General features: G+C 38.1%; 4 protein-coding genes and 1 non-coding gene across 5 annotated transcripts; 3 read left to right on the plus strand and 2 right to left on the minus strand.

Annotated features, from left to right (window-relative positions):
• Positions 1–1,130: 1,130 nt before the first annotated feature.
• Positions 1,131–3,789, plus strand: LOC140783016 (pentatricopeptide repeat-containing protein At5g48910-like). The gene has a single exon (XM_073129948.1). It carries the CDS (start codon positions 1,699–1,701, stop codon positions 3,601–3,603), a length of 1,905 nt encoding a protein of 634 aa, XP_072986049.1. The 5' UTR covers positions 1,131–1,698; the 3' UTR covers positions 3,604–3,789.
• Positions 3,790–3,840: 51 nt separating this feature from the next.
• Positions 3,841–3,915, minus strand: LOC140780810 (small nucleolar RNA R160). The gene has a single exon (XR_012107572.1). It is a non-coding gene; the product is annotated as a small nucleolar RNA R160 (small nucleolar RNA).
• Positions 3,916–7,981: 4,066 nt separating this feature from the next.
• LOC140780674 (transcription factor bHLH76) lies at positions 7,982–10,995 on the plus strand. The gene is made up of 7 exons (XM_073126374.1): positions 7,982–9,137; positions 9,216–9,434; positions 9,520–9,585; positions 9,666–9,734; positions 9,842–9,913; positions 10,043–10,237; positions 10,644–10,995. The coding sequence occupies exons 1-7, from the start codon at positions 8,463–8,465 to the stop codon at positions 10,734–10,736; spliced, it is 1,389 nt and encodes a 462-aa protein (XP_072982475.1). The 5' UTR covers positions 7,982–8,462; the 3' UTR covers positions 10,737–10,995.
• A 1,742-nt stretch (positions 10,996–12,737) lies between these two features.
• On the plus strand, positions 12,738–15,537 carry LOC140795137 (amino acid transporter AVT6A-like). Its single transcript, XM_073147541.1, has 5 exons — positions 12,738–13,284; positions 14,055–14,207; positions 14,301–14,504; positions 14,614–15,079; positions 15,172–15,537. Exons 1-5 carry the CDS (start codon positions 12,858–12,860, stop codon positions 15,302–15,304), a joined length of 1,383 nt encoding a protein of 460 aa, XP_073003642.1. The 5' UTR covers positions 12,738–12,857; the 3' UTR covers positions 15,305–15,537.
• A 300-nt stretch (positions 15,538–15,837) lies between these two features.
• On the minus strand, positions 15,838–21,448 carry LOC140795127 (heat shock protein 90-5, chloroplastic). The gene is made up of 19 exons (XM_073147531.1): positions 21,034–21,448; positions 20,793–20,866; positions 19,925–20,050; positions 19,756–19,849; positions 19,517–19,600; positions 19,215–19,358; positions 19,019–19,135; positions 18,852–18,899; positions 18,685–18,765; positions 18,442–18,546; positions 18,202–18,342; positions 17,978–18,070; positions 17,778–17,855; positions 17,454–17,708; positions 17,274–17,376; positions 16,987–17,161; positions 16,735–16,840; positions 16,444–16,533; positions 15,838–16,342 (listed from the first exon to the last, which is right to left on the minus strand). The coding sequence occupies exons 1-19, from the start codon at positions 21,304–21,306 to the stop codon at positions 16,139–16,141; spliced, it is 2,391 nt and encodes a 796-aa protein (XP_073003632.1). The 5' UTR covers positions 21,307–21,448; the 3' UTR covers positions 15,838–16,138.
• Positions 21,449–22,318: the final 870 nt, after the last annotated feature.

The raw sequence follows: 22,318 nt of genomic DNA on the forward strand, positions 1-22,318 counted from the left end.
GAATGTTACTATATGAAAGAGTACAAATAAATGTTAAATAATACACTTTCTATTCCGTACAATGAACGGATCAAACCATGATGTAGCTAAATTTTAATTCTTAGTTATGCCTTGCCTAGAGAATATTATCTAATTATTTTGAATCGTTCCAACTTTTGATATAAGTCCATCTAGATCTATATATATATATATATATATATAAACTAAGGTATAAGATGATTAAATCTAACCGACGTACTCAAGTAAATTGTTATTTATACTGTCCAATCCACCGTGAGATTCACATGTATTCATATTATTATATGGATAATAGCATTTTTATTTTATCAACTATGGACAACAATTTTTCAAAATTAACATTGGCAATTTCCCCTTCAAGTAGCTCGGGAAAAAAATCTCTCTGAAATACCTACTCATTTTGTGATCACAAAGAGCTTCTATCCCGAGTTGACCAGCATCTTGTGGGATGGAAGTAGTCCTCTCTTACCCAGATAGATAGATTGACCCTTATCAATTTAGTGCTTAATGTTATCCCAATTCTTCAAGTTTAACATTGACGATTTATTTTCGTGCCCCAACAAATTGAGGGAGGCTTCATCTTGCGCACCCCGTTTGGTTCCTAATCTTGGTCGGCAGTCACTATGGCCGCTTTGCCTCCAGTTTGGTTGCCAAAGCCTTTGCCCTCCATGTCGTGCTCTTCTATCTCCAACATCGTGATAAGGGCATATATTGTTCTTTTAGCCTCCTTCTCATCTGTCTCAATTAGTCATGTATACAGTGAAGCCAACCGTTCAGTAGATTGACTAACAAACACATGTCAGTCTTCGTGTTTTGATTGAACGTGGGAAGAGGCTCTCCGTGACCCTCTTATCTCTTTTATTGTTGTTGATATTAGCGACTCTTTTTATAATCAAGGTTTTTGAGTAACGTAATTGGTTTTAATAAAAAAAAACTATTGGCATATGCCTCTTGAAGTCTTTATCGTGTGATCTCGACCAATTGCTGACCCCTTTCGACCGTTGTATGGGAAAAATCTCTCGTCATCGAATTCTTCATTGGGTCTACTTCTAATGTTATTGTCATTCATCATCTTCTTCTCTTACTATTATCGCCATTGTTGCGATCTCTCCTCCTTGCGGACTCAATTAATCCATAGCCTGGATTGTACCGCGATGATTATTATTATTCCTTATATTTTTGGGGGAATGCATGATTGGCTGGTAGCTCTGTGATCTTGGTTTCTTGATCTAGAGTTTGTCTATTCCTTGCCAAAGAAAAAGGGGTTGAAAGATTTCTTCTTGATTAGATCTATTGACTTATAAGCTAAAAAGATAGCTTTTCTTGAGAGATGCGTAACCTTGGTTGCTTGCTTCAAATTTCACAAGTATTATTTTACTTTTGAACCACCTTGATTTTAGGCAATGAAGGTCATAAAAAGAAGACCTAAGTGTCGCACATTAGCTTTGATGGTTATGGTTTTGTTATGTGTAAAACCTGCTCACTTTTCCTTTAGTATCGTCGTTGAATGCTCTTCTACCGAAGGCCATCTCTCTCTCTCTAGAAGTATTCTTCATATTGTCACTTATTTCTGGAGATTTAGGCGTTCTATTATATAATAACACATCTTGATTTTGATATCCCCACGACTTCCGAATACTCACTTACTCTCCACTCGTTCTTCTTTTCGCGGTCGCCCCAATGCCATCAGTGGCCACACTTCCCTTCTCTCTCTCCCCACCATCGACACCCCTCAATCCAACCACCAATTCCCCATTCCAAAATCCAAACCTTTCCCTCCTCCATCTCTGCACCAACCTCCGAGAAGCCACCCAAGTCCATTCCCTCATGGTCAAGACGTCCCAAATCACCGACTCCTACTCCGCCGGCCGGCTCGTCGAGTTCTACGCTATCTCCGACCATGGCAGTCTAGACTACGCCGAGAAGCTCCTCAATTCCTTCGAACAGCCTCCCAACTTCTTCTTTACCACTTTGATGAGAGCTCACCTGAAAAGAAGCAATTCTCTCAAATCCCTCCACCTTTTCCATCGCATGCTCCTCCTCGGCTCGAAAGACCCTGACCACTTCTCCTTCACCTTCGCTCTCAAGGCTTGCACGCAGCTCCGCGCTCTTGCCCATGGAATGCAGCTCCATGCCCAGGTGATCAAGCGTGAGCTGTACTCCAATTCCCACGTCCGGAACAAGCTGATCCATTTGTATGCAGTCTGCCGCCGGATTTCTGATGCCCGCAAGATGTTTGATAAAAGTGCACACTTGGACGTCGTCTCTTGGAACAGCATGCTGGAAGGTTATGCTGATTGCAAGGATGGGGACTCGCTCCGCGATCTGTTCGACGAAATGCCTGCTCGAGATGTGGTTTCTTGGAATACGTTGATGGCGTATTACATCGAAATTGGCAAGCTTGAGGAGGCTGTTGGGACTTTCCGATCGATGCAGGAGAGCCAGGAGTGCTGCCCGAATCGAGTGAGCTTGGTTAGCGTTCTCTCTGCAGTTGCCCATTTGGGTGCAGTGGGTCAAGGCTTATGGGCACATGCATACATCGATAGGAATAAAATTGAGATCGACGAGAACTTATGTTCCGCATTGATCCATATGTACTCTAAATGTGGGTACATTGGAGGAGCTATCTGTACATTCGAGACAGCGACTCAAAGGAATGTGGATACCTGGAATGCAATGATTTCCGGCTTCACTACAAATGGCCACAGCTTAGAATCCGTCGAGCTTTTCCTTATGATGGAAAATTCAGGTGTTACGCCAAACAAGATAACCTTCGCTTGTGTGTTAAATGCTTGCAGCCATGGAGGGTTGGTCGATGAAGGAAAGCAACTTTTCCGGAAAATGACTGAAGTTTACAAGATTGAGCCAGATATTGGCCACTATGGATGCATGGTGGATCTCTTCAGCCGGGCCGGCTTGTTTGAGAAGGCTGAGGAGATGATCGAGACGATGCTGGTGGAGCCCGATGCTGTCATTTGGAAGTCAATGGTTGGTGCGTGTAGGATCCATAAGAACTTTAAATTGGGCGAGAAGGCTGGACTTAGGCTTATCGAAGCCGCTCCAGACGATAATGCTGGGTATGTTTTGCTATCAAACATATATGCCATGGCTAATAACTGGAAAGGTGTGCATAAGGTGAGAAAAATGATGTCTGATAGAGGAGTTGAGAAAGTGCCTGGTTGCAGTTCTATCGAAATGGATGGCGTAGTTCATGAATTCATAGCCGGTGATGGCGGTCATCCGAGGAAAAAAGAGATCTACAAAATGCTCGATGAGATGGGCGAGAGATTGAAGCTTGCAGGATATGAAGCTGATACTACTCAGGTGTTGCTTGATATTGATGAGGAAGAAGCAAAGGAGAGTTCATTGGCTCTTCACAGTGAGAAGCTGGCTATAGCCTTTGGGCTCATTGGTACTAGCCCAGGCACCAGCATTAGGATAGTGAAGAACCTCAGAGTATGTGGAGATTGTCACTCTGCTATTAAGCTTATCAGTGAGATATATGACAGGGATATAATTGTCAGAGATGCAAGTAGGTTTCATCACTTCAGGAGAGGATCATGTTCTTGCATGGACTATTGGTAGCCCCTTCATTTGATCTCATTTATGTTGTGAGCTCAGCATTTGATCTCATTTATGTTTCTTTTCTTTTCTTTTCTTTTCTTTTACCATTATTTTTCGTGACAGAGACTTGTACAGCAGAAATGGGGTGTGATTCAGCAGTCACACTTATTATTTTGACAAACAGAGGCAGGCATTATCTTTTGATCACTTGATCTTCTCGTAGGAAAATTTTTGAGAAAAGATTTATTGGAAAAGGCTAGCAATCAGAGAACTTTGAAGACCATTGTGTGTTATCCACATCAAATTCAGATCAAGAAAGCTCATCATTTTGCTGCCATTATTAATCAAACCCAGAAGAAGAAGAAGAAATGAATCAAACAAACCCAGAAGAAGAAGAAGAAGAAGATAAGTAGAGAACATAAAAAATCTGATAAATTTTTTTGTTAGAGAGCTACGAGCATGAACCAAAATATCAAACTTCGAAAGAGAGATCAATTCGACACCAAAACCGAAAAGATAAGGAGTAGAGCTCGATAGAGTCATCTATCGAGATGTACCTCCTCATGGCGGCTTACTTCTCTTTCGTCTACCCTACAACCTAGACTTAGGGTTCTTACAAAGTGTAGCTTTAGGGCCTAGGGAATCAATTTGCGTTGGTGTCCGAGATGATCATTTAGCGGTAAAGAATTCGTTTAGTTTATTTGGGCCGGGCCTATTATTTGATGAAGTTGGCTTATACGTTATCCAACCCATTTAAAATGGCTAACAGCCCAATCGAGAAAAGGAAAATAAAAAATAGTAAGAATAATTAGCTTAGCGAGAAATGGTAATGAGAATGTGTTAGAATACTATCACTGATGTATAGGATTTTTTATATGGTCAGAGTGAAATGTAATAAAATAAAAATATAGAGAGTTTTACATAATTACCACTAAAAATTTCTAAAATATCGCAATTGTCATTACATTTTTTTAATGAATATTTACCAACGATTTCTGTCTTGCATAAAAAAAAAAAGAAGATACTTTTTTTCTTATAGTTTTCAAACCATTTTAAATAATGTATACAAAGGTAAAATATTTCTTTTTATGATTATTTATATTTAACTTAATAAAATGATATTTTAGAAGAAAAAAAAATACAATAATTTCGATGGGGATAATTATGGTATTTTAAAATTATAAAAATGTAACATAAGATAGTGAATGTTTTTTTTCGATTTTTTTTTTATATATAATACTTTTTCTTAGGAAAAAAAAATAAGAACTATAGTGCGAGTTAAAGGCAAAAAGGTGTCCGGAATTAAAATTGTGTAACTATAACAGTTCAGGAGGGACCAATCCACAGAAATTGGGATATATCCAACAAAAATAAAAGTATGAAACGCTGTTCTACTTCGTCCTTTTGCCGTATATTTATCATATGCCTCATAAATGCTCTTCTCTGATGTACAGAAATAACATTAATGCCTCACACTTTCTGTGCTCACAACCATACGGTAGTTCTACTAAGCTTTGTAAATACTAAATAGTAGTTACTATTTGGATGAGATCTCTTTCTCTTTCTCTTTACATACAAAAGGCACACCCAGTGACCCAGAGGCAGTATATTAATATAGATGAATGGTATTGACTGGTAGTGAGGGCAGGCAGTACCATTTCTTTGCTCAATGCCAATCATTAATGGGTGGGTAGGTCCTTATTAAAACTCTTGGAAGAAGTACCACTTCACTTCAAAGCTTCCCAAGATGTGCCTTGCAATTTAGACTTTGGCCTATAGACATATCCATCGAAATGCTAATAGTAAAATAAGACCACCAGCGTACGCTGTAGTATGCATCTACATGCCCTTCTCGTGCTTAGCGAGAGCCATTGATACTCTAGCTTTGTCCGAGGAACACCTCATAGGCCTAGACTTTCTTTCCAAAAACAGGCTTGTTTAGGTATTTCTCAGTTCCCTTATCTTTTTCTAAGTTGGGGGTGGTGGTGGGATTCTTTGTTTGATGTTGAAAAGTGAAGGTTAGGGGAAACTAGATCTAATGGATCTGGAATAGTGGAATCCCCACCCCCCATCCCCATGCCCTTGTCTGCTTTAGAATGGATTTGGTTGTTTTAGTTATTAGCTCTTCTTCTTTCTTTCTTTTTCTTTCTCTCCACCATCCCCCAGAAAAAGGAGAGCCATTAGCCAACTCTTATCTTATGCACACTTGCTCATTTCTTTAGCTCTGCACCTTTGGCCAAACTGCAATGTTGTAGGTATGTGAGAGCCTCATTGGTTTTGGAAGGACCACTGTCTTTGGCAAGGGCAAGGAATCTATATCAGAGTATTAAAAAATAAAAACCTTTTTTTTTTTTTTAAATCTTTCTAAGTAGCTTTGTGGTCCATTGTCTTCTACTTTGGAGTCAGGAAGTCTTTTATCCTTTGCATCTTATTAACAGGATTCTATTGAGAGTTGAGAGGTGGCAAATGGAAAAGAAAGCTAAAGAGAAAGTGAGAGAGAGTAGGTCAGTTTATATAACTTCTCGGATGAGAAAAAGGACTTTAGTGAAGTGTGGGGGGAGATTTGATTACTCTTAAGCTTGGTCTAAGCAAGCTAGATTGAAAGAGAGTAGCATTTTATAGGTGCTTTCTTTAAAGAAGTTTCATGCTTAATTAACAACATCTCAGGTGGTAATCTCAGGGCTATGCTAACATTACTTTAATCCCTAAATAGATCTATTTGAGGCTCTCATGATGTTATATTTTTAAAAGGATAACTACTTTTTCAAGATTGTCAGTGTAAATTATAGAAAATCTTTCACCCTAACAGAAAAATATTAAATGATTATTTATTTATTTTTATCAACTTTCTTCTTTTTCTTTCGACTAAAATAAAAATAAAATATTCTACGTACTGACATGTTGTTTTTTTTTATAATAAAAATCTAGCGTGAGGTGCATTTCAAAAGCTTTACCGTAATTAAAGAGAGTTTAATAAGTCATAAAAGAATAAATAAAAGAAGTTGTGTGAAAATAATTAATAGTTACAGGAGTATATATATACGTGTAATTATACCATCTTTAAACCTATGAATCCAATTCATGTGGCATTTAATCCTTTCTAAAATTTAGCTCTATACTTGTGAAAAGATTAGGCCAGAAAAATTAGCAAACAGTTGGATGTGGATCCCTGTGCAAATTATGATGAAGGAAACATCCCATCTGACACGAAATAATAGTTGTGATGTCTTCGTCAATTATTTTTCCGTGGTCCTTAAGACTTTCAATTAATTCCAGCCGTCAGATCAGGTTCTGATTGGCTAATATGTCCTGTTATGGCTAATTTTGTATCAAATAGCTTAATACTAATATTTAATCTATCTATATAATATAGTATGAGGACCCTCCTTAGATTAGCTTTTAGAAAATAAATTATGCTGTGGATGCATTATTACAGAGACAGTCAAAGAATCATGAAGAATTATTATTTACAGCACAGCTCATTCAGAAGATGGGAGTAAAATAACATTGGGAAAGTTGGCAATGTCAGGATGCTAGCTCAAAGCTCGTTAGATGTTTAGTAAAAAAAGAAAACAAAGTTAAACAGCATAATTAAAGGATGGTTAGCAAAAGAAGGATCACTGAAATAAATTTCCATGGGGATTAAGGAAGTGAGAGGGTGAACAGGAGGAGCCTTTATTGTGTAGCATCCCCCGGCATGGCTAATCAATCATTCAATTGGTCTTCTCTCTCTCATAGAGGCGTGGGTATAAATGCAAGCAAAACTTTGCCATTAATTCATCTCTCACTTCCTCTCTCTCTCTCTCTCTCTGTCTCTCAGGCAACAGAAGAGGGGACCTCTGTATCTCTCATCAGCTTTGCTCTCATTAGAGCATGACATGGCAGCATGAGACTGTAGAGAGTGGATCTGAGCAGTGGAAAAATAGGAGAAAGTTCCAATCTTTCAATTTTTTTTTTTCCTCCAATGGAGAAAAGCTTCATAGAGTGAGAAAAGGAGAAAGGAATCTGGAGTTGGGTACCTTTCTTTTCCAACTTTTAGTTGAGTGGTTGTTTTTTTTTTTTTCCTTTTTTTCTTTTTTCTTTTCTTTCCAGTGACCTAAGGAGTGGGGGTAGTTCTTGTTGGTTTATAGAGCTCTGAGGCCAATGTGTGCTTAAACTACTGCTGAAGTTGCTGAGGATTTAAGATTCTCTGTTGGGTTGGCTTGGCTTTTCACTTCTGGTAACAGCTGGGTTTCCTGTCGTCTGGGGTCATATCTTTGTAGCTCTTTAAGCTTTTTGGTGCTTGAACATATGGATTTCAGGAAGCATCAGATGGCAAATAGTGTATCTTCTATTTGGACTTTTGATATCTAATGTAGGAGTCTGCAATTCCAGTATCTTAGGGTATAATTTTGATTCTTATGTCACTGTTGCTCATCTGTAGGTCTCTTGAATCTTAACTTCTCCTTTTGATTTCTTGATTGATTTCATTTTTTTTTTCTTTTATGCTAGTGATATTTGATACTGTTGGCTTCTGAACCCATTATATAGCCTATCCAGTTTCTTCCATCTGTGTAGCATACCATATCTAGTATCTGAACTTTTTCTATAGGTTAGGTGATCATGTTAGTATCAAAAGTTACTGATTGCTGAAATGAGCTATTCTGCTATTCAATAAGCTCCTTTCTTGGTTCTATTACTTGGAAGCAGTTTACTCTTCCCACTTGTTTTATCTACTAAATGGTTCCATAGATTTTAGCTTCAGCAAACATTGATTTTTTTTTCAGCTACCCATCTATTGTCCCTTTTGCTGGTCTTAGACATCTTTTGTGATTGTTCTGCTGAGGTTTTTTTTTAACTTTAGTCAATTGATCTAGTTTGTGTTGGAGAGAAACATAGAAATGGATATGAATGAGAAGGAAAAGTATGAGTTGGAGAAGAATGCAGCTAATCTGCACTACCATGGCTCTGCTATATCTGTAGACTGGCAAGGCAGCAATTCGTCGATTGATTCAGTTCACGTTGGCCCTTCACGATCTATCCGTCAAGGAACTCAGATTGGTTCCTTCTCAACCCTTTCAATTCCCATGGTGGATTCTTTTGCTACTAGCTTTTGGAATCCATCCTCACAAACCTTAGGCTTGTATGAAAATAATGTTCATACCGGTGCAGCCGTGAATGCACAAATCAGAAAAACAATTGCTGAGCCTTCAGGATTAGCAATGAAGTGGAATCCAAATCTTTCTCATTTCCCAGATTCTGGTTTTACTGAGCGGGCCGCGAGGTTTTCATGCTTCACTGCTGGTCCTTTAACTGGAAAGGCAAATCTTTTCGCTACATCTGAATCTCTGAATCCTTACTCTAATTCATCAAAGGGAGATGTGAGTGAACTCTCCAAAGATGTACCCTTCAATAACGATCATGAATCAAGCAGCAGGAGCACAAAGGATCAGAGAGACATGGATGAGCCTGAGATCAGTGGAGGTAGTCAAGAAGAGGGTCAAGATTTGGCTACTGCAGCTGGAGACAACTCTTCCAAAGCCCCTAGTGCTACGAAAAGGAAGAGGCCCAATCAGGTATTATGCTCATATTCTCTTCATTTATTCCAAGTATTCTTCATAAACTAACATCACCAAAAATGTTATACATGATAGGTAGTGGAAACGGCCCAAGGAGCCCCACAACTGTCTATCGAGACCACAAAGGAGAATATGGATACTAAACAGAAAGGTGAAGAGAATAGCTCAGCCATGGCAAATGCGAAGCCTACCACAAAGCAAGCGAAAGATACTTCGGATGCTCCCAAGGATGATTACATTCATGTAAGAGCTCGGCGTGGCCAGGCAACTAATAGTCACAGTCTTGCAGAAAGGGTAGGGTCTGTTCTTTTACACTCTAAATAGCTCTAACTTTTCAAAGTAAAGATGATGGTAGTCATGGCATTCATATGCAATGCAGTTGAGGAGGGAAAAGATCAGTGAGAGGATGAAGTTTCTTCAAGACCTTGTTCCTGGTTGTAGTAAAGTAAGTCCTTTCGAATGATATATTGGTCTCTGATCTACAAAATCTGTTCTTTGATTTATTTCTTCTGAATGTGGATTAAGGTCACTGGAAAGGCAGTAATGCTGGACGAAATCATCAACTATGTTCAATCACTACAACGACAAGTCGAGGTACATATACACATGCTCTCTGTCAAAAGTTTTACCAGTCATAGTATCATCGGCATGCGATACTTCTTTTTCCAAACACTTTATCTCTCTCTCTTTTCTGTTCCTAGTTTTTGTCAATGAAGCTTGCAGCTGTCAATCCAAGTCTAAACTTCAATGTAGAAGGACTTCTATCTAAAGATGTAAGTACTAATTATACTTGTTTTCTGGCATTTATTTGGATTCAGATAAACTCATTTCACCCTAACATTATATCTTCAGCTCACATAGTCTTAGTTTAGTTTGATTATTTACTCTCTTTTTCTGAACAGCTACTTCACTCTTGTGGTGGACCTTCATCTTCTTTTGGCTTATCATCAGATATGATTTATCCTAAGTTACACCCATCTCATCATGGTCTGGTTCAGGCTGGGATGCCTGGCATCACAAACTCTTCAGATGTGCTTAGAAGAGTAATAAATACTCAACTGACTACTATCAGTGGAAGCAAAGAACCTACACTTCAGGTATAACGGATCTTGATTTTGTATGTCACGTATAAAATGCTCTCCTGCATACTGGAAAAAGGCGACAATGTATATCTACCATAATTCTAGTAGGTGTTACTATAACTTTTCATAAATCTGAGACTGTACTGAGGTTACCTCCTTCACTCTACTTCCCTGCAGAGCCCATCTTTTGCTTTTACTTCCTTTTTTCTCCTTAAAAGAGTGAATTTTAACCAATATTTATATTCCTGAAGCTGCAAAATTTACTGCATTTTAGGGTTGTAGAAGAAAATCTATTGCCCCTATGATATAAGGAGAATGTCATTAGTGTTACATGCTCTAAATGATTTTGAAATGCTTATTGTATCTTTCTTATGTTTGACGAACCAAATTTTTACCTCTTGGCTTTTGTACCAATGAACAGATGCCTAATACATGGGATGAGGAGTTCCATAGTGTCATGCAAATGACTTATCCCTTTCTAACAAATGAAGAGCTAAATGGCAAACCTCTTTGATGGGATCCCTATGTAAAGCCCCCTTCTCTCTGAGTTCATAATGGTTTCACATTCATATGACTCTACAGCATCACCACTCCATATCAATCTCAAGCTCCGATCATTATATCGACAAATGTTGAGCATATCGATGCTTGGATCTGCTATGTTGTAAAAGAAATAAGGTCACAAAATACAAAATGCAGGGCCCACAATTGTCTTTATAGTTCAACTGGAAGGTGGATCCAAAGCATTGCTTAGAAAGACTGATTCCTTACAAGGCTAGTTTACATTCTTTAGTTATGCTACTTCTTTTCTCAAAGAAAGAAAGAAAGAAAAAAAAAAAAAAAGTTATGTTACTTCTTTGCATAGGATAATGCAAGAAAGAGAAGTCACTATATGGAAATAAAATCATTCTCAGCTAAACTAAATTTCAATAATATAACTATTTTGAATCTTAGAATTGAGTGATTGGAATAACTTAAAAAGTATATGTTGTTTTCTGTTTCCAAAATTTAATGAATATAATCAATAATTATTTTTTAATGCCTTGAAAAGGTTAGAATCTTCCAGTCTGTAGATATATACAAAGTACCAACATGCAGCAACAAAACCATTAGATGAATGCAACAATTTTGCCCAGTGTCCAACTACTCATACTCATCATTGTATGGAGCTGGTACAATTAATTCAAAATGCATATCTAATATTGCCATATTCATTCTTTGTCTTTTCTAATCCTAGACGATTCTCTTTCCTTTCAATCTCTCTCTTCCATGATATCTAACACTAGACTAGTTCAACTACATCTAAATTATATACTTAATATCAGACTTTTATGAAAACATTTTGTTTACTCCAGTATCTTGTTAGGGATCTTGTTGAATCCCATAAGCTCTATAGAGAACTTAGATAAGATATAGAGAACTTATAAAGTCCTGAGGACCAGCAATTTTATACACAAAAAAATAATAAATAATTTAGATAAGCCTTAGTATCACAAATCGATAAGGGTCTTTAAGCAGTGTAGCTACTGTGTAAAGAGACGGTGTCAATGCGACAAAGGTGACCGGCGAGCACGATGCATGTAAAGACTAGAGATTCGCAAAGCTAGCTTTGGGAATTTCTATTTAAATCTTATATCACTTAGTATATCAATACATGCAAAATAAACTAATCTTTACTAAAAGAAATAAATAATTCGTTTAAATCCTCTAGATATGTTAGCTGAATACTTAGCCTACTGTTCACTTCGGAAATAATTTTTTATTTTAAAATATAACTCTTTATTTTATAATAACAAGTAAATATGGTAATAACATTATGATAATATTATTTATCAAAATTATATTATATTTAATTTATCTTTGATATCTATCTCATAGTTTATTATATATCAAATCAAAATATATTTATATTAAATTAAAAATAATTATTACACTCTTAATTTAAAATACGAGTGAACATTACGTGATTAAGTAAAATTACAATGATCGTTGACCATATCAACAAATACAAACATTATACTAGATGTGGAAACTTGTACTTAATACCGCAGGTGGAGGTGCCGTACGTCGAATTCTTCCCATCTCCCGGAGGAGAGAGAGCGGCATCCTTCTCCAGTTCTCATTCGCCCCTCGAATAAAATCCACCAAGTTATGCGTCAGTTTGATGTCTTAGCAGCATAAAGATCTCATCTTTCTTACCTTCGAAGCGATGTCATGAGACATTGATCGCGTCTTCTGCCTCGTCTTCCGAGTCAATTCCATTTTTTACATCGGTTGGAGAGAAATATTTCCCTTCATCTCTTAGTTCCAAGATGATGAAGGAAATTTTTTTGATTCTTTGGCTTTTTTCTCGCAAACGTTGACTTTTTTTGTGGTTTTTCTTTTTGTTTGCTTGCCAATAGAAATAAGAATTTATATTTAAGCAATACCAATCTTGGAGTTTGACTTTTTCTTGAATTCCCTAGGATTTTTGTACTCTTCTGTTTTATATCTTCTTCTCAAAAAGCGATTTTTTAAGGCTTTTCTTCCAAATTCTTTACTGTAAAGATCAGACTCAAGTTCTCGTTTTTCAAAAAGTTTGTTTTTTGACTTTTTTTTCCACTGTTTAAAGTTGCAATTTTGCAAGTAATCGAACATGACTAAGAGAAGCCTTAATCCGGTCGAGAAGAGAGGAAACCGGAAGAACAAACCCATTCTTGATGAGAATGCCCCACTCCTCCCAACCAAGCAAGAGAAAGACGGAGGATTCGATGATCTCAATGGAGCTTCCTTTGCTGGGGCTGTGTTCAACCTCTCTACCACCGTCGTGGGAGCCGGGATTATGGCACTTCCGGCCACAATGAAGGTGTTGGGTTTGGTTCCGGGGATTATTATGATCATATTTGGTGCTTTTCTCACCGAGGCCTCGATTGAGATGCTGATCAGGTTCAGCCGGGTCGGGAAAGCAATCTCGTATGGAGAAGTAATGGCAGATGCCTTTGGGAAGATCGGGAAGACGCTGTCCCAAGTCTGCGTGGTTGTCAACAATGTCGGGGTGATGATCGTCTACATGATTATTATTGGTATGATATATCTAATAATCTGTCTCTTTAATGTCATATTGACTCTTGAAAGATCCTTTCCATCTTGTTTCTAAGTTATGAGGTTTCTGTTGTACATTGCATGTTAACATTTGAGAAGCATTAGTAGTATCTTAGATAAGCAACAGCGCAAGACGAATACTTCCTTAATAATTCTATCGTTCATTCTTCTCAAATTACGATGTAGCTTGCCTCTGTGTTTGTAATTGTTTGAGATGCTTCTTATATGTATTAGATACCGTCTTGTTAATCTAAAACTGACAATTTGAGAGAATGGGCAACGGGGCCAAAGGATGATAAAGTTTTCAGTTCTATATTCTACGGTGACCCTCACTACTTTCAGGTTTGGATAGATTTATTTTTCTCGACCCGAATCCAGTGCTAAACCGACTGCCCACCTAAACATGCATACCAAGTCGGTAGGCTTGTCGGAAGTAAGGATTTAAGGATTCTTCTATGCCTAGGTTAGGTCAAGTTATGGTTGGTTAATTATCTAAATGGGTGGAATTTGTAGGTAAAATGGGTGTCTTTCTCAACATTAACAGAAAAGGGTGGAGCAAATTACTGATTGCGATGAGGTATTCTGCATAACCCAACAATGCAGGGGTGATATGCAAAACTTACTCCTTTGAACAACTTGTTATTGCTATAATCTTCAAGGAAGAGATGCTTTTTGCTTAATATATGATCTTTGAAGATTTCCCTTCTTGATGCTAACTCTCCATTTAATGCAAATTGAACTAATTTTGCAGGCGACGTGCTCTCTGGAACATCGTCTGGTGGCATACACCATTTTGGTGTCTTGGAAGGATGGTTTGGGGAGCGTTGGTGGAATGGGCGCTTCTTCGTTCTTCTACTTACTACCCTCGTAGTGTTTACTCCATTGGTGTGCTTCAAGCGTGTAGGTATGTGTAGCTGATCCAGATTCTCGTTCATCTCAAATTGCACTTGAGAAACATTGTTCTTGAGGTCGATAAAGTTTTCTTTTATCTCTTCAGATTCATTGAGATACACGTCTGCTTTATCAGTTGCACTCGCAGTAGTTTTTGTTGTGATTACTGCTGGCATTGCGATCGTAAAGTTGGTGAGTGGAAGCATTGCCATGCCCAAGCTGTTTCCTGACCTCCCTGATTTGGAATCTGTTTGGTACCTTTTTACCGCGGTTCCTGTTCTTGTCACTGCATATATTTGCCATTACAATGGTATGGAAATTAGTGTTACCTTCTCTAGATGTATTGCAAAAAAAAATGGTTCAGATTTGGATAAGTAGGATTTGCAGTACTAGTATTTAAGCACTGGTTTTGGTTGCAGTTCACACAATAGACAATGAGCTGGAAGACTCCTCCCAGATAAGACCCATTGTGCGCACATCTCTGATGCTCTGCTCGATTGTGTACATAGCCACAAGCTTCTTTGGGTTCCTCCTTTTTGGTGAATCCACCCTTGATGATGTGCTTGCCAACTTTGATTCCAACCTTGGCATTCCATACAGCTCTATTCTCGATGATGCTGTCCGAGTGAGCTATGCTTTCCACCTTATGCTTGTCTTCCCAATAATCTTCCATGCTCTGCGTCTTAACTTGGACGGCCTCCTCTTTCCCTTCGCTCGGCCTTTGTCTTCTAATAATTGGAGATTTTCCATCATTACAGCAGCCCTCCTGTTGGTCATTTTTGTGGCTGCAAATTTCATACCCACTATTTGGGCTGCCTTTCAGTTTACTGGCGCGACTGCTGCAGTTTGCATTGCATTCATTTTCCCCGCGGCCATTACCCTCAGGTGAGTTCTTGGCGCAAAAGGTATGAGTTTTTGTAATAAATCACTTTGTCTTTTACCAAGGCTAACAAGTACTTTAACTACGTTATTTTTAGGGACCGCCATGGCATTGCAACAAAAGGGGATAAAGTACTATCTGTTTTTATGATTGTCCTTGCCGTTCTATCAAATGCAGTGGCTGTGTATAGTGATGCCTACTCCCTCTTCCACAGGAGTGAAGCCTCTTGACAATCCTGAGCTCTATTATCCTCTTCTTCAAGTGTTGGTAAATCACAGATTTGTAGTGGTTATCATGCATATATAGTGTGCTAAAAACCACATTTTTAGCATAATGTGAGCTGTACTGGTCTTGATGTAATTTTATTCATGAGACCTTTTACTCAAGGTATCATGTGCACAGTGCACTTGAATACTTGATTCATGCAGTTTTATTATAGGCTCTATATAGATCTTTCTATCCAGTTGATGGTTAATTGATTATTTGAGACATTAGAGTAGTACAAGTATTACAATTTTATGAGGCAGTAATGGGAAGGAAGGCTGTTTCTTTAAAGATTTCCTTTTGGCTTTTGCAAGTTAGCGAGTCGCACCAACAATCTAGTCTTTTCTTTTTTGTGCCTTTTTCAGTCTGTCAGTTGATCTTGTGCTACAATCATCTTTAAAGATCCCTTGCTTTCAATTGGCCAACTAGCTGTCTGAATATCAACATGGCAGAGAACACAATCTATAAGATTTTAAGAAAGCTTTCAAATCGAAGCATATGCAAGAAAAATAAATTTATTCACCTATCTCAATAGAACTGTAATGCTCAAAATACAAGGCCACCAAAGAATTATTCTGATTTCTAGATGGCCTCCATCTTTTGCTATCTATAATGCATATGAAAGTCTCCAAAATTGGTAGAGCAACTGCCTACAAGAAGTCGAGAAAATGTTCTGCAGTTTAAACACATCTTCAGTTCAATGACCCTCAATTTGCAGGCCGGTGATACGCTTTCTTGCCCAATGTTCCTCTAAAGATCTCCTAATCCTTCCACTGTCCAATGTTCCTCTAAAGGTTTCCCTAGTCCTTCCATGGATCACTCTCTGTCCTCACTTCAGAGGGTTCAACGACTTCTGTTTCAGTACCTTCTGAGTATCCTGTCTCGCTGCTCTCATCCACAGGAGTTGCTTCTGCTTCCTCATCCTCTGATCGTCCCCATCTTCCACCAAGAGCAATTGCCATCATCTCGTAAATCTTGCCACCCAACTCAGCTGGGCTGTCAGGCTGGATATTTTTCCAAAAGAGAAGCAAGATAAAACTCAAGTTGGATGCATGGTCGAAAGTGAAATTACGAGACAGATGACAAGGTGGTTCAAATAACTTACTGTGTATCCACTGGAGATCAAGGCGGTGTCATATAATAAATCAACGGCTCTCTTGGCTTCAGCACTTTCTGGCTCATTCTTGCATGCAGCCTGCAAATTTATTTTCATTAGCTCCTACAGAAAATGGCTCAAACTACATGGAGAAGAATAGGAAATTGGATGAGAACTTTTCTTTGACTTCTAATCCACTGTATGAGATCTGATACATGAAACATCACTTGTAGTATGGCATATTCCAGCTACTTTCACTCACTAAAATATGGAACAGCACATTTCTGCTGAATATCTTACATTCAAATCTTTGATGATGGGATGATCTGGATTGATTTCTAGAATTCTTCTTCCTCTCATGAACTCCAAGCTCGATGTGTCACCAAGAGTCTGTGCTTTCATGAGCCTATTATACCCAAGTAAAATTCATATCAGAAAAAGGGTATATTATCGGTCTTCAGACATAAGCTGCAACATGCATCATAATATGCACTTGGCAAGTGATTAGCCTAAGAAAAAAGAATTGATCAGAAAAACAAACTTCAGGTGTACCTTTCCATGTTAGCGGACCATCCGAACTTCCCAGAAACAAGAACACAAGGTGAAGAGCTTAACCGCTTTGAGACCTGAACTTTTGCTACTTTATCACCAAGCTGTTGCTTTACCCAATCACACAGAAGATTGTATGCCTGCATGTCTTCCCTCTCTTTGACCTCGTCTTCGTCTCCTGTAACATAGTTAAATTAGTATCTGTAAGTCAGAGGATTCTCAAAGCTAGTAATAAAACATTTAGCTGGAGATCAAATTAACAATTTGTTGCAATATATTGCAGAACTCACCAAGCTCCAAATCCTCCTTGCTGATATCAACAAACTTCTTTTCTTTGTAGGTCTGTAAGTTTTGGATAGCAACCTCATCAATTGGCTCCACAAGGTAGAGTACCTAAAGAGGGGGAAAATTGTAAGCCAATAATTCTCTCAACAAAAAACTATCCAATGTATATGCAGTCACATGCTTACTTCAATATCTTTTTGGACCAGCTTCTCCAAGAATGGAGCAGTTTTGGCACTTTTCAGGCTGTCTGTAGCCAGGTAATAGATTGCCTTATGATTCTCAGTCATGTTCTCCACATATTGATCTAAGCTTATCAACTCTTCCTCGTTCTTTGAAGAGTAGAAGCGCAGCAGAGGTGCAAGGCGCTTGTGATTGCCTGAGTCCTCAATACAACCCAGTTTTATGAGCTTCCCAAAATTCTCCCAGAACTTTTTGTACTCCTGCAACAGGTTAACAACCATTAACACTGTCCTAAAAAGCAAGAGAAAGAGACCAATCAATGAGCTAACCTCCTTGTCTTCACTTTCAGAGATTTCTTGAATCATATCAAACGTCTTCCTGACAAGTCTTTTACGCATAATCCTAACCTGCCAACAGCAAGCATCATGTAAGGGGGCAGGACTAAATTTTCTATAAGGTCTGCAATTAATTTAGCATGCTTCATACAAAAGTATATCCAGAAACGCTTCACATATTGTGCATGACTTACAATTCGGCTTTCTTGAAGAATCTCACGGGAAACATTGAGAGGAAGATCATTTGAGTCAACAACACCTTTCACAAAGCTCAGGTATCGAGGAAACTGCAATTAAAATACTAACTCAGCACTTCATGCACCATCATTTCATAATAAAGCAGAAAAGGAAATTGATCTGATAAATGGTCAAACCAAAATCCAAATGACATTGTCTACTATTGTGTCATAACACATACCAGCTCACCATCAAAATCATCTGAGATGAACACCCGTTTCACATATAAACGAATGTTCTTTGTCTTGGGATTTACAATGTCCTCGTTGTTCAGAGGTGCCATTCCTGGAATGTAAAGAACACTCCTAAATTCCACCTCGCCCTGTTCAACTCACAAATTGTATCAATAAGTCCTCAACAAAATCATGTTCAATTCCCTAATGACATATTAGTAACGCAGACAATTTTCAAAACTGCACACCTCAGTTGTGAAGTGGGTGTATGCAAGAGGATCCAAGAACTCATTGAATGCCTTTTTATAAAATTCATTGTATTCATCCTTTTGAACTTCCTTTGCATTTCGCATCTTCATATCAACAAGAAAAGACAAGTAGTCAATTTTCAGTTGAGCTAATAAAAACACTCAGACACAACAACCAATTTGGCTTCCAGTAAGCAGATCTGCACGCAGAGAAAATTTTGGCATATAGGGATCAAAACTTACCCATATAGGCTTTGTTTCATTGGCTAATTCCCAGTCCCAATACTTCTCAGTAACAGTTTTCTTCTTCTTCTTCTTCTCACCCTACCAACATATATGTTGATTTATTCCGAATGCCATCGATAATAATAGCACGGACTGGCTAAAGCAGACAGTTCTAGAACACTTACATCTGTTTGTTCTTCTTCACCTTCTTTAGGTGGCTCCTCTTCTTCAACCTGCCAACCAAATAAATGATGATGGGAAAAAAAAAACAGAGGAAGACAATAAAAAGACACTATGAACTTTTCTAGTAAAGCAATTAAACAGGACAAGCAGAAGCATGGAGAAACCCTACCTCCACTGTCCTTGATTTCTCCTGCCATGTGTATATGGGGAAGGATACAAACTGAGAGTAGTTCTTGACCAATCCTTGGATCCTTGTGGGCTCCGCAAACTCAAACTTATCATCAGGCTGTAACAGTAGGCAGATAATAAGATCTATGTCCGACCTGTATATTAAACCACATGATATATCACAAGAATCACTGTACCCTCAAAAATAGGGTAATTTGAGTTCCACGTCTTAGCATCTTTTCAGGATCAGTTTCTTCTTTAATAACATATGAGCTACTGTCGGCTACAGCTTCCCAGACATACTGCTTATCTGATTTTGGACTCTTAGTGGAGACAACAACCTGTCAACAAATTTATCATAACTTCTTCAGCATAACCTTTAGTATTATTAAGTGTTAACAATTCATTGGAAAAGTAAGAAATGCTATGAGAAATATGAGCAAACAGTGAATAACCACTAATTAAAATATCACAAATTCCCAATTTAGAAGGTACCTACCTTCTCTGCAACAAGAAATGCGGAATAAAATCCAACACCGAATTGACCAATCAGCCCATTATCTGCACCAACATCCTTGTTCTCCTGTACATATTGAGGAAATCCATTGATAAATACCATGGGGAAATGGGAACTGAATCTACAGCATTAAATAATATCTAAGCAAGAGAATACTAATATACACACCTACACAAGCTTCAGAAAGAAAAATGTCATACCATTCAAGAACAAGATTGTACCTTGAGAGCCTTCAAAAATTTTGAGGTTCCGCTCTGAGCAATAGTCCCAAGGCAATCTACAAGTTCTTCCTTGGTCATCCCAACGCCAGTATCTCTGTCAGTTTGAAACATAAGAATTAGATAGCTACTTAAATCTTCAAAGTAGTGGAATAAAGAACACTGATCTTACGTGACAGTAATGGTTCCATTGTCCGGATCAGGCTTTATTCGTATCTCTAGATCACCACCATCACCAAGTAGAGAGGAATCAGTCACACTTAGAAATCTCAGTTTGTCCAGTGCATCGCTTGCATTGCTGAAAAGGATGATAGCAAGAACATGAATTCACTGCACAATTATCTCCTCTAAATAAGGATAAACAAACTCAAAAAGTTAGCATCTGTAAAAGAGAAAAATTACTGTTGGCAGATACTGTTAACGGATTGTCATCATAAGTTGCACCGGCACAAGACTGGGAGACGAACTACCAAATGCAATAAAGGATCTAATTTGTTGGAGTTATAAAGAAAGGAAACTATAGAAAAGAAAAGACAACCATACCAAACCTAACAAGGTACCAGAAAGGAAAGAAGAAGAGGGATGAGGGAGTTGCCATGGGGGATGACGTACCAACCCCACCTAATGAAATAAGATTTCTATGTCTAAAACGACGGCTACTTATCAGGGAAATCTGCAAGTTCGAATAAAGTTGAGAAACACTTTTGTGTAAACAGCAGAAAAGGTGGACAGCATCTTAAAAATTAAGTTTCATAAGTTTTCCTCAGCTTGCAACCTGTGCCATTAATAAGGGGAAGAGAAAAGGTTTTTGTTTTAGCATAATAAATTTACAAACAAAATGGAACTTCACAGGAGCCCAACCACAAATGCATATCAGATGAATTCACAAAAATGCAAACTTTAGCACATCATAATCAAGTTATCAATAGTTAATCAAGGTTGACATGATGTTCTGGCTAGTATTGGTTAGGATGAAGTAAAGTCGACTATTTATATAATCCTAGCTATGTTTAAGTCCTAAAATCTGGATTATTACAAACCTTACAAGTTCCCGAAGAAATACTTCCTTGTGGCTGTACAAACTATGAACAATTAAATCCAGTAAGCGGCTAACCTGAAAGAAAAGGATAAAACGATCAGCCATTTATCAGGAACTGTACATAAAAGAGATAAATTTAGCTGACGAAAACCATTTGACTAGAAAAAAAGAAAAAAAAAGGAAATACAAGAAATCGTAGAAACCTATTATCCAAAAGCACAAACATTACAAAAAAAACGCACCTCAGCCTGGTACTCGAATTTCTCGCCGGAAGCCTCCTCGGCCTCCTTATCCGCCACAGCGGCCTCGCACTTCACCACCATTCGCCTCTCCCTCTTCTCCATCCCCCATCTCAAACCCACGGGAGTAAACCCACTTCTCGAAACCACCGATGGAGGCAGGAAAGAGTTCCTAAAAGCCGGTGCTTTGCGAGCAGTGGACGTCAATCGAGAAGAGGAGAGTTGGAAAGCCGAGACAGAGGAGATGCCCAAGCTCCTGCTCAAAACCGGCGCCATTTTAGAAGTCCTCGAGGACTTCGAAACCCTAGAGAGAAATGGATAGGGTTGAGGGCTAGAATTGGATTGGAAGCAGTAAAACCCTATGCGAAGAAGGGGTTTTAAGGAAGAGAGCGAAGAGATGGGGACAACGAAAGGGAGGGTTCTAGAGAATGGGCGAGAAGCGAAACGACTCTTTAGTTACGAGACGTGGGTATAGAAATATGTATGCGAGAATGATATCTGCCGTTAGTTTGATCACTCGGGTAAATCCTGTCCGTTGAAAGGGAAGTGTGGAACTGGAAATATTAATAGATCGTATAGTAGGCATAGAAATTTTTTATGCACAAACACTGACAAGAGAAACCGTATTTTGAAGTTTTGATATTTTAGTTACCAGGAATGCCTGTTGTAGGCTTGTAGGGTGGAGATTCGACCACGTCAGCTCTTACTACGGGGTATTTGCATTTGAAAAAAATCTTCTCATAAATTATATACGCATAGAAAAATATACATATCATTCTTATTATTACTAAAATCTAAGTACTTCGAGTATAAATAGCCTTGTTAATACCCATGAAATTATCATCGGTTTCTTTTTAAATAAAAATTTCCAAAGGTCTTGGTTATGCATTCTATCAGTATTTAATAGGTTAGTCTATTTCTTTATCTCGAAAGCCATCACAATCAAAATATTAAATACCAAAATCAGATGAAAATAATGCTCAGAAGGCTGCTTATGCCCTCTAAATCCTAAAAATATTTGCAGCTTGTGTTCGCAACTTGCAAGGAAAATGAACCAAACATTTAGGAAGGGTTATGAAAGGAGAATTCTACAAGTTAAAAGTACAATTGCTGATCTTTATGCTTAAAAATAAAACAAGAAACTGCACAATTGCTGATCTTTGTGACATGCCCCAAAGATAAAAGCAACATCAAGAAGTTAGATTTAATATGCTTTCAGTCTTCACAACAGCACCAGGTACAAGTATACAGCAATTATCATCTTTGAAATTTTCCAATCTTAATGAAT

The sequence above is a fragment of the Typha latifolia genome, chromosome 1, assembly GCF_019914945.1.
Source record: "Typha latifolia isolate L0001 chromosome 1, TyphaL0001v2, whole genome shotgun sequence".
Lineage (NCBI taxonomy): Eukaryota > Viridiplantae > Streptophyta > Magnoliopsida > Poales > Typhaceae > Typha > Typha latifolia.